The 15,538-nt window shown below is 38.3% G+C and overlaps 1 protein-coding gene across 4 annotated transcripts in view; it reads left to right on the top strand.

The window, feature by feature from the left end:
• USP32 (ubiquitin specific peptidase 32) overlaps positions 1 to 14,514 on the top strand; it is a 78,635-nt gene extending 64,121 nt beyond the window's left edge. For all 4 annotated transcript variants that reach the window (XM_080563562.1, XM_080563565.1, XM_080563564.1 and 1 more), the window contains exons 24-34: positions 710 to 861; positions 1,592 to 1,703; positions 2,276 to 2,487; positions 3,857 to 4,041; positions 5,194 to 5,280; positions 5,790 to 5,910; positions 6,609 to 6,800; positions 7,379 to 7,673; positions 8,114 to 8,547; positions 9,162 to 9,254; positions 9,787 to 14,514. In XM_080563562.1, coding sequence (XP_080419688.1) covers positions 710 to 861; positions 1,592 to 1,703; positions 2,276 to 2,487; positions 3,857 to 4,041; positions 5,194 to 5,280; positions 5,790 to 5,910; positions 6,609 to 6,800; positions 7,379 to 7,673; positions 8,114 to 8,547; positions 9,162 to 9,254; positions 9,787 to 9,960 — 2,057 coding nt within the window. In that variant the 3' untranslated portion in view covers positions 9,961 to 14,514. The remainder of the gene's footprint in view (positions 1 to 709; positions 862 to 1,591; positions 1,704 to 2,275; positions 2,488 to 3,856; positions 4,042 to 5,193; positions 5,281 to 5,789; positions 5,911 to 6,608; positions 6,801 to 7,378; positions 7,674 to 8,113; positions 8,548 to 9,161; positions 9,255 to 9,786) is intronic.
• Positions 14,515 to 15,538: the final 1,024 nt, after the last annotated feature.

Here is a 15,538-nt window from a genome sequence, read left to right as displayed (position 1 = left end):
AGCTTGCTTTCCTAGGAAGACCTTCTTTACTGAAAGGGTTGTTAGGCATTGGAATGGGCTGCCCGGGGAGGTGGTTGAGTCGCCATCCCTGGAGGTCTTTAAAAGACGTTTAGATGTAGCCCTTAGTGATATGGTTTAGTGGAGGACTTGTTAGTGTTGGGACAGAGGTTGGACTAGATGATCTTGGAGGTCTCTTCCAACCTAGACGATTCTGTGATTCTGTGATTCTGTAAAAACAGAGCATACATGGTCCATTTCCTATCTTGACTAAAAAAAACTTAAAACAGCAACATGTAAAACTGAGGTTTTTAGAATTTTACTACTATTCACTGAAAATCTGTATTGTGGAGGTTGTTCTGAATCTGTGTAGGGTGAAAAAGAGAGGCTTGGGGCTAGTGGACAAACAAAAATACTTCATGGTTTGTGAACTACACTATGAGGAACCAATATATTGTTGTAAAACAGGCAAAAGTAAAAATGATAAAAAGCTAAAGAAAAGTTGCATCCATTTTCTACTGCCTGTGCAGCAAGGGATTTTCTGACATTTGTCTGCAGATCTTGAAAATTGTCCGATAATAAAAATAAAATAAAAAATAATAAAAAACTGATCTTAGTGGGAAAAAATACTTTCTAATAAGTAGGTAGGTGTAATGTGTTATTAAATCTTTCCTGGTTTGCTGACCAATGTGTTTCTTTTTCCCCTTTAAAGTAATCAAATTGGATGGTACTACGCCTGTTCGATATGGCCTGAGATTGAACATGGATGAAAAGTATACAGGTTTGAAAAAACAGTTAAGTGAACTCTGTGGGCTGAAACCAGAACAGATACTCCTTGCAGAAGTCCATAGCTCCAATATAAAGGTAAAAAGAAAAAAAAATGCTACAAAATACTTCTCGTATTTCTGATTATTCTTTGACACATCGGCAGTGTCTTCGTGCTTTTCGATATTAAGCTTTGCCCACAAGAAATGTGAAGTAATTTAACTGAAATTGTGATTAAAAAAAAAGCGAGCTTGGTTTTATCTCTATATGAACTTTATTTAATTCATGTTTCACTTTTAAGCTGTAATTTGGCTTTCTTCAAATAGCTTTAAAACCAAGTAAACTGAGCCAAGATAAATCACTTGTAAATAAAATGAAAAATGATGTGGAAGCTCACAGAAGTTGAATTGATTAATAATGATATTTAACAAAAACATGATAAAATCATCTTGAGCTAATAAATCTCAAGTTAGAGTGCTATGATGAGCTTTAAACGCTGTCAAGAGGTTGGAGACAAATGATACCTGGCTTAGTTCTGTATACTGGCTATGTATGTGTTTACATCTGTATTTTTGTTTGCTGTTATTGAGTAGGATTTAAGCTAGGGGCTTACAGTCTAGAACCAGTAATACCTCTCAGGTCTTGCTGCGGTGGTCTGCAAAGTCTTGTGCTTGTTGGCTCTCCTTTATCTAGAAAGGTGTGACAAAGCAGATGGGAGGGGAGAGATGATCCGATAGGTGTACTTACTTTCAAAAGAACAAAACATATAAGAAGTCGCAGATAGAAGCATATACATACCTGACTAACTTTTTCCCTGTTTGCAATGAAGAACTTTCCTCAAGACAACCAGAAAGTCCGGTTATCAGTGAGTGGGTTCTTGTGTGCATTTGAAATACCCATTCCAGGATCACCTACATCAGCATCAAGTCCTGTGCAGACAGGTAAAAGAACACTTATTTTCCTGTTCACTTAAAACGTACAGTGCTTGGGTACTGCAGAAATTCAGGAGAAAAACCTTACTACTTAATACAACTGAAAAAGTGAGGCATAAAGAAAAGCCAGGTAAGTCCGAGTTGTGATGGGCAGAGAAGCTGTGAGCAGTCTCAGTGCCTGCTGATGTCCTGTGATCCTTTTTAGGGTTGTGCCCAGAGCAGTAGTCTGAAGCAGTAGTCTGATTCATACATACTCATTTTAGTTAGACACATGCAAAATATTTTCTTGCTTGTGGATTGGCTCTAAAGTGGGATATATAAATATCGGAAGTATGGTGTTCAGTTTTGGCTCCTGTTTTGTTGTCTGTTTTCATGTATGAACTGTAAACACCTTTATTATTCCTTGTTCTTGCATACTCTGATTTTTTCAAAGTTTTAAGCAAATAAAAGATTATGTATTGGTCTGAAGGAGAGTAGCAGATATTTCATGAAATGCACTGAACAGAATGGAAGGCGTAAAGAACTTGTGCTAAGTTACAGTTGCTGTAGATAAAAATGAGAACGTAATTTTCTGTCTACAGATACCTCGACTGGATCATCAACTAACGGAGCACCCAACATAATGATGAATGGGGACCTTCCCAAACCAACCCTGATTCCCAACGGAATGCCAAATACTGTAGTGCCATGTGGAACAGAGCGTAACCTCGCCAACTGGACTCTGAACGGTCACGTGCCCTTGATTTCTGACAGTCCATGTACAGGGTATATAATTGCGGTCCATAGAAAAATGGTTAGTGGATTTTGCATTTGTTATAAATTATTCGCATGACAGTGTTTGAGAAAGTCAGTGAGGGTATTTTTTATGTCCATATGATAAATTAAGCTGTATTTCTTATGAGGGGAACATGAATATGTTTCACTATTATGTATGCACCAAGTTATACGGACATGCAGCTCATGTAGATTTAAATTATAGTGTCTAATGTTGGTATATTTTTCTTTCCCTAGTATTGGCATGCTTCCCAGTTCTTTAACACTGAGATGCATACTTGGGCACTCACTAACTCCCTGATTAAATGTTCCAGGATTCTTTGAGCAGAAAAAAAATCTAATTAGAGGAACTACTTGAAATGTGTTTCTTCCCCAGTATGTGGAACAGCCTTATTTCTTACAGAGAACCAGAGTGAAGATATGTGTGATATGAAGATATGTGTTGAGTGACTGAACACCTCAAATAGCCATGTGTTCAGTGTGCACTGTCTCCTGACTTCAAAGTCTGCTGACATTTAGAACGTAGGGGATGTGGGCTGGGAGGCTATTTAAGTTGCCCCTTCACTGGGTGTTTGTATGAGGCTGGTTTGCTTTATTCTCTCATGGTGGCCAATAGCCACTTCTATCACTGCCATCTTGATTCAAGTTTGGTAGAATTTCGTATGTGAATGGTACAATGCTTGTGGGCTGTTACAGTCTGCTAGTCCTACAGCTTGCAGTAGGAGTTGTGTGGAAGGAATTCCAGCAATCCATGCTTGTCATTGTCAAAAAGCTTATCGATGGAAAGGGTCATTTGTAATAAATTTTTGCAAGGCAGTAGTGGTTTACTGTGCCTAAGTGTCATTCAGTCAGTGTGTTAAATCTTTCTTATAAATGAGAGATGTAGCACAAGGCCAATTTGTCTGCTTGGAGTAAGTTGTGTACAGGTCTGCAGTGCCTGCTTAAATGTAAAGGTTTTCTTTCTGGATAGAATGTAAACTTGCCTAGTGTAGAGGTCATTTGGGGACAGGTAGTAACATCATTAGTTGCCTTTCTGCAATACAACATTACCATTTGTTGGGAAAAGTAGGAAATATTCATTATATGAAATATAAAAAATTGAACATGGTTGAAGTAGATTTATGCTGATATGGTGTAGTGCTTAATTAACATTGCTGTGATATCATAAAATACAAAAAGAAAGTTTTCAGGTAGTTTCAAAACAGTTATCAAACTTTACTGCTTTTGATATCGAAAAAAATGTTGAAATAAAGTACTTTCAATAGAATTAATTTTTGTTTTAATTGCTGAAGCCTAGAATATAAACCAAGGTCAGCATCCAAGTAATTATGGTAATGTGAATTAATTCATACTTATATCTGAGTCATTCTTTTATTTCACATTTGCAGATGCGGACAGAACTGTATTTTCTCTCATCTCAGAAGAATCGCCCCAGCCTCTTTGGAATGCCACTAATTGTTCCTTGTACAGTTCATACACGGAAAAAAGACCTGTATGATGCAGTATGGATTCAGGTTTCCAGGCTGGCTAGCCCTCTCCCACCTCAGGAAGCTAGTAATCACGCGCAAGACTGGTGAGTTCGGCAGGCCAACCGTTGACTTGAACTACATAATACAGTAGCTTAGACTTGTTTATAGAATTTTAAAAATACTCATTACTTCATTGATTTTAACTTCTCATAATAGCTCTGTTGAATGAAGATACGCTTTTGAATGTCAACAATTTTAGGAACAATTTTGTGCAGTTTTACCTCAAATGCTTTCTGTCTGCAGATTCTATCTAGTGGGTTAGTTTTGTAAGAAGTGACTTTAGAGTCCTAAAATTTTATAATGACAATAATTAAAAATACCTTTTAATCCTTTTTAGTATAGTTAAATGTAGTATACCTTCCAGTTGCACTTAAAGGTAGGTTTTACCCAAATTAATAGGCTCATTCTCATGCACTGATTGATAATTCATTACATCTGTCAAATGGAAAAATAACTGAACAGTCTGTCCTATGATAACATTTCATGTATTTTAACAATGAATTACTACATGGTTCATTCATCAATATGCCAGCGACTTTTGGCAGTTATTAGTAGCTGTGTAGACTCTAGACTAACTGATTTTATGTAGTCAATTTAAACCAGTGAGCCTGTGTCCAAGTTAACTGGGTTAGAAAAGAGATACAGGGTAGGATGCTGTCCTGTTTCTTTCAAAATCAGTGAGTGCATTACTCTTCATTTTCTGTAACTGCCACTACATGTGGGAATTTTTTGAATGCCTTCAGAAGGCATGAGGAAAGGGTCAGTTACTACACGTGTTTGCATTATTTTAGTTTTCAGAACATTATATGAAAAAGTTCATTTCCAAAGCAGGAAGAACTGCGGTTGTTTAATGGATTTCCATTTCTATTCCTCTGCAGTTATATTAGTGTGCTAATAAAATGAAGTAGTACTGATAGTAGTATGAAAATGTGTGACTATGCCTACTAAAGCTTTAAATGTCTTTTTTTTAATAGCTCAGTGGTGATCCTGATGAGTAGACTTAAAGCTAATGCTATGATATGTGTATTTGGAATTTAGGTGACACAAAGGCAGGTCTTATTTCAATATCTCATGCTTAATATTCGTTATCGTTTGGATTTTTTGTGTGTTTTAGCAAATAGAGTGAAGGAAGGTCAAAATTAATTGGCAGTCTGAATGAATACCTATGTTTCATGTCGTGTTCTCTTCTGTTTCAGTGATGATAGCATGGGGTATCAGTATCCGTTCACCCTAAGAGTAGTTCAGAAGGATGGAAATTCTTGTGCTTGGTGTCCATGGTACAGGTAAATTGTTCTTTTTAGATTTAAGGAAAGGAATCACTTCAGCAGAAATGTAATTTATGGTAATGGGTTTTTGATACGTTTCAGACTTCAGAGGTAATATCAATAAGAATCTAGAATCTAATTTAACCAAAACCCTCACATGGCAGACTTTCACTGCAGAATAGCTTTTATGACTTGGAGAGCTGAAAGCCCCGCTGACAGAAACCTTAAATTAGGAGATAGACAGGAGATTATCAAAAAAACTCTTAACCCCTTACAATTTTCTGTGTGCATATGTGCCTATATGCAGGCACGTACATGTACGTATTTGGATGATTTGTGGGGATTTTCTGCAAAACTAAACAGTTTTAGATGTAGATCACCTGTCCTTGCTAGTTTCTTTGCAATTTGGAGAGTAAGAACTAAAGTGGACCCTGAAAGCGTGCTTGGAATTTTTCCAAAGGGTGAAGTAAGGTAAAGCCAAAAAGGGTTTGGACAGTTCAATTACCACATCTAACTTTTTGTCTTAGATTTTGCCGTGGCTGTAAAATTGAGTGCACAGAGGACAGAGCTTCTGTTGGTAACGCTTACATTGCTGTAGACTGGGATCCAACAGCACTCCATCTACGCTACCAGACATCACAGGAACGGGTAAAATTGCAACGCAAACCCTTCATTGTTTGTTAATAGTTCTGGAGTACAACCCATTTCGCCAAGACTAAATTAGGAAGGCATTCCTTTTTCTTTTTTTCATTAGGCATTTGATTCTTACTGTATCAATTTTCTGTTAAACTAGAGGCAGTAATCACTGAACAGTATATTCTGTGAATAAATCAGTTTCTTAATGTTACACCTCTTACATAACCATAATGTGGAAGGGAAGCTTCTAAAAAGCCACAGCAGTGTATTTATTGCCCGTTGTGAGTTGTGTTTGTTCTAGCCACAATATTTTACAAAATATGTTAATTTGATAGATTTTCTAAGGATGCCAGCACCATAAACAGTTATCCATATGAGTAAATCCATTTGATTCGTTGAGTCTACAAAACAGATCTAAAGGTAAATACATGGCTGAGTTAAACTAGAATAGCTATTCAGATTTATGAGCAGAACCTATAACCTTGTGCTTCATGGATGATTTTGTAAACAAAACCCAAGAATAAGGAGTGCATTATTTGTATGTCTGCCTCTTCATAACTGAAAAAAAAATCTGCTAAAACTTAGTGCATTCACTTTTCATCTTTAATCCTAAATATAACTATATGGTGTTATTTGTACGATACAGTGAACAGTCTTCCTCTGAGCAGTTTGTATGTTTCCAAGTCAGAAACAGTTCTATCTCACTTCAGATTGTAGAAGAACATGAAAGTGTTGAACAAAGTCGACGAGCTCAAGCAGAGCCCATCAATCTGGATAGCTGTCTTCGAGCCTTCACCAGTGAGGAAGAACTGGGGGAGGATGAGATGTACTACTGTTCCAAATGCAAGACCCATTGTCTGGCTACAAAAAAACTAGATCTTTGGAGGCTTCCTCCTATTTTGGTATGATATTGTTTTGATTCCTCTACAGCAACAGAATCAAGCTGCATTGGTTACAAATTGGAATCGCTAGCTATGTCTTCTTGTTCTGAATAAGATTTGCTTTTGTTCAGTCTCAGGAGGGGAGTTGACTTAGTTCACGTCATGCATTTCTGTACTGCAGGAAAATAACAAACGTCAAAAAACCTTTTTTATCTTTTTAACATTGCAGCATAAGAGGCATTTTGCGTTTGGTTTTGTCTGTTCTGACAGAATTCACACTTTGGCAGTGTTTCTGGCAACATGATCTTTTGTCTAGTTGTGTAACACTGCTGTTATTGGTTTTGAAACTTGGTAGGTTATTCAGAACACCACAATATGGATCACTGAAGTGAAGCAAACTTTTCCATCATTTCCCCATGAAACATTAGTTCTGTATTTTACCAGCTTGATCCCACAATCCAAATTGTTACATACTATGTGGTTAATCCTTTTATTAATATGTGATAAAATGTGTATGCTTCAGGAAAAAAATACCTTAACAGTTATATTTACTCACTGTGATATAATCCTTTATTTTTCTCTAACATATTTGTCTTTAGATCATTCACCTGAAAAGGTTTCAGTTTGTAAATGGCCGCTGGATAAAATCTCAGAAAATTGTTAAATTTCCCCGAGAAAATTTTGACCCAAGTGCCTTTTTGGTACAAAGGGATCCAAGTCATTTTCAAAGAAAGCAGTTAACTCCTCAAGTTGATGACCTTCCTGAACCACGGACCCCTCTCCAAGGGGAGTCTAAAAAAATAGATCTGCAGATTACTTACACAGCAGAAGGAGATGCACTGAACAGAAGTCCATCGTCCCTTAACACTACTAATGTCTTGAATAATATCAAAGGTAGGTAATAATTAGGGAAGGTTCCAGTACATGCTGATACTTGGGAAAAAAATAGTTTTATGACTTCTTTGTTTGCTTGTTTGCCAAAGCTCTGCACTTATTCTGAAATCATTTCTGTTGTTTGTTCTGGAAAGCTTAGTGAAGCTCTACCACTTAAAAAAAAAAATAACAATAAAAAAATTAGTGACAACAAATATTGGCACTGTCTACTTCAGTGTAGTGGTCTGGATTAAGAATGAGGAATTTGTTCGTGCATAAGAGTTAAATTTCGGTTTATAAGTGTGTGTGTGTGACCGCAGATACTTCTACTCTTATATAGTACTCAAAGTTGCAATGAAACTGGTTTTTGGTGTTTAGTTATCTGAAAACAAAAAACTTTTAATAAAAATTCTCGACCATGTATTTATTTACCTTAATAGTCCACATGTTTTCTATTCTAGCATCTCCATCTTTGGGAAGGAAAAGTGGAACCAGCTGTCCTTCAAGTAAAAACAGTAGCCCAAATAGTAGCCCAAGGACTTTAGGAAGAGGCAAAGGGCGTTTGCGGCTACCACAACTGGGTAAAAACAAACTATCAAGTAGCAAAGAAAATTTGGATGCAAGTAAAGAGAACGGTACTGACCAGGAACAGAAATTTACTTCTGATCGAAGTGATGCTCTTACCAGAGGGCAGATTTTGGGTGGTAGCCAGAATGAACTGTATACTGCTCAGGACAATGAGATGACTCTAGCCAACGGATATATTTGTGAACAGAATGCATATAGTAATGGCAGTATCAACGGTCAAATTGATAACCACAGCGAGGATGATATTACAGATGACCAAAGAGAAGACGTTTGTGTTAACCCTATTTACAATCTATATGCAATTTCGGTAAGTTGGCTTTTTATGCGAGTAAACTATCTTTATGTGGCATTGATTTGACTAAATCTTTTTATTGTTTACATTACCAAAAGTAGAGACTTATCAAAAAAGAGAACAAAGTAGAGCTATTGTCAGCAAAGTAAATTTAGTATAAAACTGAACGCAGCTCAAAAGTATCTGCGTGTTTTTTCTTCTTGAGCATGTAAGCTTAGTAAGCTCCAGGCATTTTAAAAGGAAAGGAAAAAAGTGAAGCACAGTCAGAATTAGCACCAACATTGGTCGTGTGAACATTTTTAGCTTTTTTGAGATTAGAAAACAATGAAGTAAAAATTGGTGGTAAAGGAAAAAGGCAGAAAGAGGTGTGAAAGGGAGGCTGCGTTTGGATCGGGCATGTTGAGCTGCTGGGCTCAGCATGCATGAGATGTTTTTGGCATATTTAATGTGCTGCTACTTCAGAGGAAAAAGGTTTTGTTTAAGAGAATATATAACATTTAAGCATCTTTGGCATGTATAGATTGTCATAAACCATTGTCACTCAGTTAAAAATCATGAATTTCTTCTACTGCTCTGTGAATTCTCAGTTTTGATGTTTGATCCAAAATTTTCTTCTTCATTTTCTTCAGTGCCATTCAGGAATTATGGGAGGGGGTCATTATGTCACTTATGCCAAAAACCCAAACAACAAGTGGTACTGCTACAATGACAGTAGCTGTAAGGTAAATCGTTTGTTTTTGTATCAAATAATTACTACCTTGGGTACCTAGAGGCAAAGAAACTTATATTTTGTGAGAACTGTTCTTTTAAAATCATTAACATTTCAAAAGTATTTCAGACAAATATTAAATTTTTAATCTAAAGTATACATGAGATTTTTTTCAAGTTAACATCTGTTCATCAGCTGCTGTAATGTGGTTAAGATGCTTATTTTGTACAAAAATGGAAATGTTACTAAAAATGGAAGTCCAAAAATATTTTTTCATGATGCTAGCTGTTTTGTATTCAATTACTGAATAATTAAGTTCCAATATTCCTAAGTATTTGCATTTAACACTATAAAATGTCATACTTTTCAAGTAAATAATGGAACCTGATAGCTGTAATAAGGAAGACAGAAAACATGATCCTTCTTGTTGTAAACAGCCACTTAAAAATACCGTTTCTAGGGCAATTGTGTACATTTTAAGTTCAGTGACAGTAACACAATTGTACCATTGCCTATTTCAGAATGTGTTTTTCTGTTTTTTTCAGGAATTGCATCCCGATGAAATCGACACCGACTCTGCCTACATTCTTTTCTATGAGCAGCAGGGGGTAGACTATGCACAATTTCTGCCAAAGATTGATGGCAAAAAGATGGCAGACACAAGCAGCATGGATGAAGACTTTGAGTCAGACTATAAAAAGTACTGTGTTTTACAGTAAGCAGATGATCTTCCATGGACTGTTTTGAGAATGTGAGGGATAACACCCTGAAACTTACATTTGGCAAAAATGTTGTTGAAACAGATAAGCTAAGTGTAGTTATTGTACCCTGTGATCTGAAAGCACAAAAAGAAAACCCTAATTAAATAGCAGTTAATATAAAGATAGTATTGTTTTGTTCTGTTATCTCACTACATGCTCTAAACATTTCTGATGTTAGACATCAGGCTGAGACTGCCATTTGGCCTTTAAATAAAATGGTTTGAGAAAAGCCAACTAGGACCAAATAAGAGGTAAATTTAATAGTCCAAATAAGAGCTAAACAAAGTAGTGTAGATTTACCAACTATTCTAACAACCCCCTAAAGCTCTCTTTAGATTTAAGATAATGGGGAAAAAAATGTAGTGTTGTCTTTGGACAACATGATATTGCTACCTCCTTTTTCCTGCAGTTTTATTGCATTTTATTGGCAAAACAGGGAAAGTAAGAGAACGGAAAGTGCACAAATTTAAAGAATGAACATCACGAGTAGGAAAAGTTTCCAGTTTTGCCGCCACTAATGTGTCAGTTGCTTTCTTTCTGTATGTTGGGAGCACAACCAAATTATAATTTGAGGTGAGATTAATTTCTACTCTTGAATGGTTTATTATAACTGTGTTTTCTCCACGTGTTGGCTGTGCAGATCAACAAGTTTCAGGAATGGCTTTTCTGCCTGAAGTGTGCTATCTTAAACTTTTGAGATGCCTCATTAAGAAACTTCAGGTTGAAGAGAGTAGCTGTGATTACACGCATGGTGTCTTAAAATGTGCACATTGCACAAAATGTTCCCAGCTTTTGGAAGGAAAGATGCTTGAGCTTATGTTTCATAACTGGTGTTGCTTTTAAATTTGCACTTTTAAAAATTCGTATAATTAAATTCAAAAACATAGTTTGTTTTTGTTGTTGTAAGGGCTCTGGAGTGAATGGCTGTGAATTATCCACTGTGTATTTCAAACAAATAAGAAGCTGTGGTTGTCAGGTAGCTATCGTAGCATTCATGGAATTGTATTATTTTTTTATTGATTTCTTAATTTAATAGGGTTTCTCTTTTCAAACGTTGGTTGCCTTTCAAATTTTCTTTCTTGTAACAGGTTATGCTTATACTTGCAATTAAAACAAAATTGCTTTCCGTGCCCTTGCAAGATGCTCTTTGGAGTCAGTGGGCTTACTGCATGAAGGAAAGCCTGAGCAAGTCTTAGCAGAGACTGGAAAAGAGATGGTTATTTTTTGAGTAGGCGTTTCTTTGAACATTTTCAGTGTTAAATTGTTTGCATATATGAATGAAGATAAACGTTTCACCTTTTGTTCTTCAGCTGAGTCTAAGAAGCTTAATAATTTCACGTGTCATCTTCCAAATTATTTAGATTTTGTATCTTCACTAACAATTGATACTTACATCATTGATCTCTGAGATAAATGTTTGGCTTCTTTTTAATGTGTTTTACAAGAATGCCAAGCCTACCAGTAACTGTATGATTTCCAGAAGGATCTGGGTTTTATCCATTAAAAAAATTGTATCAGCTGATCTTGCTGTCCGTACTCTGGCAAGAACTTCCCTGTCTTCGTTGGAGGTTGTGCCTCTGTCAGGACAGCAGATGAGATCCCACTTAAGTATTGTCTTACTTGTGAGGTGTTGCTCCCTGTCCCGTTGTTCTGGTTTGATCCCGCAGGCAACTCAGCACCATGCAGCCTTTTGCTCGCTCCCCCCACAGTGGGATGGGGGAGAGAATCTGAAAAACAGTAAAAAGCTCATGGGTTGAGATAAAGACAGTTTAATAGGACAGAAAAGGAAGGGCAGGAGCTGTGTTTCAGTACCAGCCACTTCAGAAGCAGCTCGAACCCCTTCATACACTGCCAATATCTCTTTCAGCTGCAGTTTAGTGGGCCTCAGAATCCCCGACTCCAAAACCCTAGGGGTTGGCCTCGAGTCTCCCTGGGCTCTTTCTGCCAGAGGCTCCAGGTGGGGCCGTTCTCCCCAAGGGCCCCTCTAGTCCTGGTCAGAGTATTCATCACTCACTTCTTTGCGAGTCATACACCCAAGCCTCTAGGGTCGAGGTAGATTTTCCATCCTAATTCCTCATGTTCTCTACGTGGTTGGGCAGGTAAAACCAGGGGGGCATGCGGTGTGTACCCCCCATATCCTCCACTTAAGCAGAGCAACGCTTACTCCTAATAGCTGGGTGGCTTCCCTGCCCTCTGATTCCAGGCTACTGGTCCCGTTATCCCAGCATCAGAGCAGCCAGGTGTTGATGTGCTTGCCTGGATGATGGCTGAAACCCTTTGGGAGATAGTTGCAGCTGACTCAGGGGTAGGAATTGGATGTCTGCTGCCTTGTTTATGTGATCTGCCTCTTCCTCTTGTTCCTGTGGTAGCCCTGCTTCAGAGCAGCCTGCCTCGTCCGCTTCTTTCGCTTCTTAGTAGGAGTTTCTTCTCTTGCTAAATGAGCTAACTCCTGTGTTCATTGCTTCTTCTTGAATATAGGAGCAGCTGACGCTGGCATGGGCTGGTTCAGCTGCAGTGCGTGTTGCGGGGTTGGATTAGCTGCAGTGCCTGGCGTTTTTTTGTCAGATCTGGAGACCTTCCCTTCCCCTTGCGGGTGCTGAATAGCGTTGAACAGGGCTCTCGGTAGGCAAGGGCCAGGTCCCAGCACATGGCAGCAGTCTGTGTCTCTCTGGAATCACCAGCGTGGCAGCATACTCTTTCCAAATATTTTCCTAGCTTGTCAGGGTTCTGCACTTGTTCAGGGGTACAGTCCCAAAGCACTGGAGGTGCCCGCTGCCCCACGTACCTGCCCATACCCTCCCACGCTCCCGGTCACTCCTAACTATGCTGCCTCCGGGCAGATCTCTGCGTGGCATTCTTAAATAGCTGTTTAACCTTAAACAAAACAAGAAACGCGTTCAGGAGACATAGCAATAGGAACATGCTGGTTTGAACATCCCAAGGTTATTCAAAATTCTCGAGAGATATTGTGACTAGCCTGGAGGAAAAGGGGAAGGTGAAGGAGAAAGGGAAGGTGAAGAAGTGTGGGGAAAGTCTCCCCCCTGTCTCCCCCATATTTTGTCTCTAGGAAAAAAGGTAAAGAATGTAATTATTAGTAGTTGCTAAGAGATGGTTCCTGAAGTATGAGGACGATGGTAATGTAGAGTACAAACACCAGATTAATCTCACAACCGGTAATTTTATCACATCATAAGCCACTGTTACACAGTACAGCAAAGTGAGAACCTTAAACCAGACCCCAGAGATGTTCAGCAGGGACAGGGAGCGTAGGCAGCAAGCGAGGTGTTACACAACACGGTTCTGAGAACAAGCTCAACTCCGAGAGCAAAAATTCCAACATTGTGACCAGCAACTGTTAAACTAACACAACGCTTATAACAATTCTGTTTTAACGTGCTCTGCTCAGCTCTGTTGTTACCTCAACCCTTCGTGCCCCGCGTTGGGTGCCAAAAGGACGGCTGTGGTTTAACCCGGCTGCCAGCTCAGCACCACGCAGCCGTTTGCTCGCTCCCCCCACGGTGGGATGGGAGTGGGAATTGAGGAAAAGAAAAAAGGAAGGTAAAAGCTCATGGGCTGAGATACAGTTCAATAGGAAAGAAAAGGAAGGGAAAACAATAGTAATAATAGTGATAAAAGGCTATAAAACAAGTGATGCACGATGCGATTGCTCACCACCCGCCCACTGATCCCCAGCCCGTCCCCAGGCAGTGGCTGCCCCCCCTGCCAGCCCCCCCAGTTTTGTGTTTGCAGGATGCCCCCGGTACGGGATATCCCCGTGGCCAGCCTGGGCCAGCTGTGCTGGCCGCGTTCCCTTCCCCGCTCCTCACGCACCCCTGGGCAGCATGAAGCTGAGTCCTTGGCCCTGTGCAAGCACTGCTCAGCAGCCCCTAAACATCGGGGGGTTAGCAGCGTTGTTCTCCTCCTAAATCCAAACCGCAGCACCACACCAGCTACTAGGAAGAACATTACCTCTGTCCCAGCCGAAACCAGGACACCCATACGCTCTTTTATCTTTAAAGTGGTCTAAACACTGAGACAGAAGAAAGGCGCAAATTGTGAGTTTCTAGGTTAGAAGGTTTTTTTTCAGTTCCCGTTTGTCTGTTCCTCCCTGCGCAAACTCCATGAAAAGTGAAAGATTTTCAACTGATTTACTTTAAAATGTTTTATTTAAGCAGGTAGCACAATCTACTAATGTTATTTTGATCTTTTGTGTTTGTTACATTGGTTGTAATTAATTTTTTAAATTAAATTAATTCATGATTTAGTAGTAAATTTATTAAGTTAACTATTAACTATATTCACTTTGTAAATTATTGTATAAAACTTATTGACAATGCACTGACTTTAGAAAGATGTTAATGTACATAAATACCTTGTAAATAAATAGTGTTGATGTACTGGGATATGAGCTGTATTAAAAAAGGTATCGGTAATTGTATATGGAGTGAACCTGTTTATCTGTAACTATATTATTCAAACAAATTAAATACTGTGGATGCAGATAAAGTGTCACTTCTTGTCAGATAATTTTTACTATCTTTTTTTTATGAAGTTTCTGTACTGTTTTCATTAAGCTTAAATGTATTTTTCTGTCCCAAAGATTGAAATGTGTAAGCATACAGCAAGTCTTTGCAATTTGTCCAGCATTGCTCTAAGCAGAGCTGAAATATCTTTGTAGTTAGTTCTACATTTTAATTTCTTTTAGTTTTCCTTTTGAGAACATTCTGATTGGTTTTTAGATGTAGTCCATTTAATCTTATTTAAAATGTGAGCCAGTATACACGAGAGAAAGAGAGTGAGAGTGACATCTCTCTCCTTCTTAGCAATAAGTCTGAAGAACTAGCGCACTGAACTGCATTTAATGAAATGTTTCCCTCATTTTTCTGTGCTGTATTTTTGGTAGACCTGAAATGAGATCAGTGATGACTTGAAAGCACAGAGGCTGCACCTGGAGATCCTAGTTACCTACCCCTGAGAATCCTTGTGTTGGTTATTAAAGTGCAAAAAAAAAAATCAAACTTTTTGAAATATTGTTTTATTTTTTTTGTATAGCTGGACAATTTAAATTCAAGCTGTAAGGTTCTGCTGGGTCTCATGCAGTAATTAACATCTCCTTTTGATTTTAACAGAAAGTAGATAAAATAAAGGTTTTGCTTCAAAATGTTCCAGAAAGAATGGAATTTTAAGACAATTATGCAAAGATTTCTATCATTTGCGAGTTTGATAGTAAGCTGAGACACAGCTTTCAACGGCGTATGCTGAATTTTTCCTTCAATTGCCATCGTGGCCATGCAGTGGTGCTCAGCACCACGGGGTGGCAGCGCTGCCTGCCCTGTCCAGCCAGCACTTTCTGAAGTTAAAACTCTTCACGTTACAATAGAATCTGAAGTAAGTGGTGCTTAGTAACTTTGTACTTACTTGCTTTGTGCTTAATTTGTTTAATTACTTTTGTATAATTGATCATGGACACTTTGGGTTGAGCAGAGTACCCATTTTCATAAGACAGAAACAGCTCTCAACATACGATTCATACAAA

This window comes from Anser brachyrhynchus (genome assembly GCF_964034855.1).
Source record: "Anser brachyrhynchus genome assembly, chromosome: 20".
NCBI classification, from domain to species: domain Eukaryota; kingdom Metazoa; phylum Chordata; class Aves; order Anseriformes; family Anatidae; genus Anser; species Anser brachyrhynchus.
This window is presented reverse-complemented; position numbering and strand designations above follow the sequence as displayed.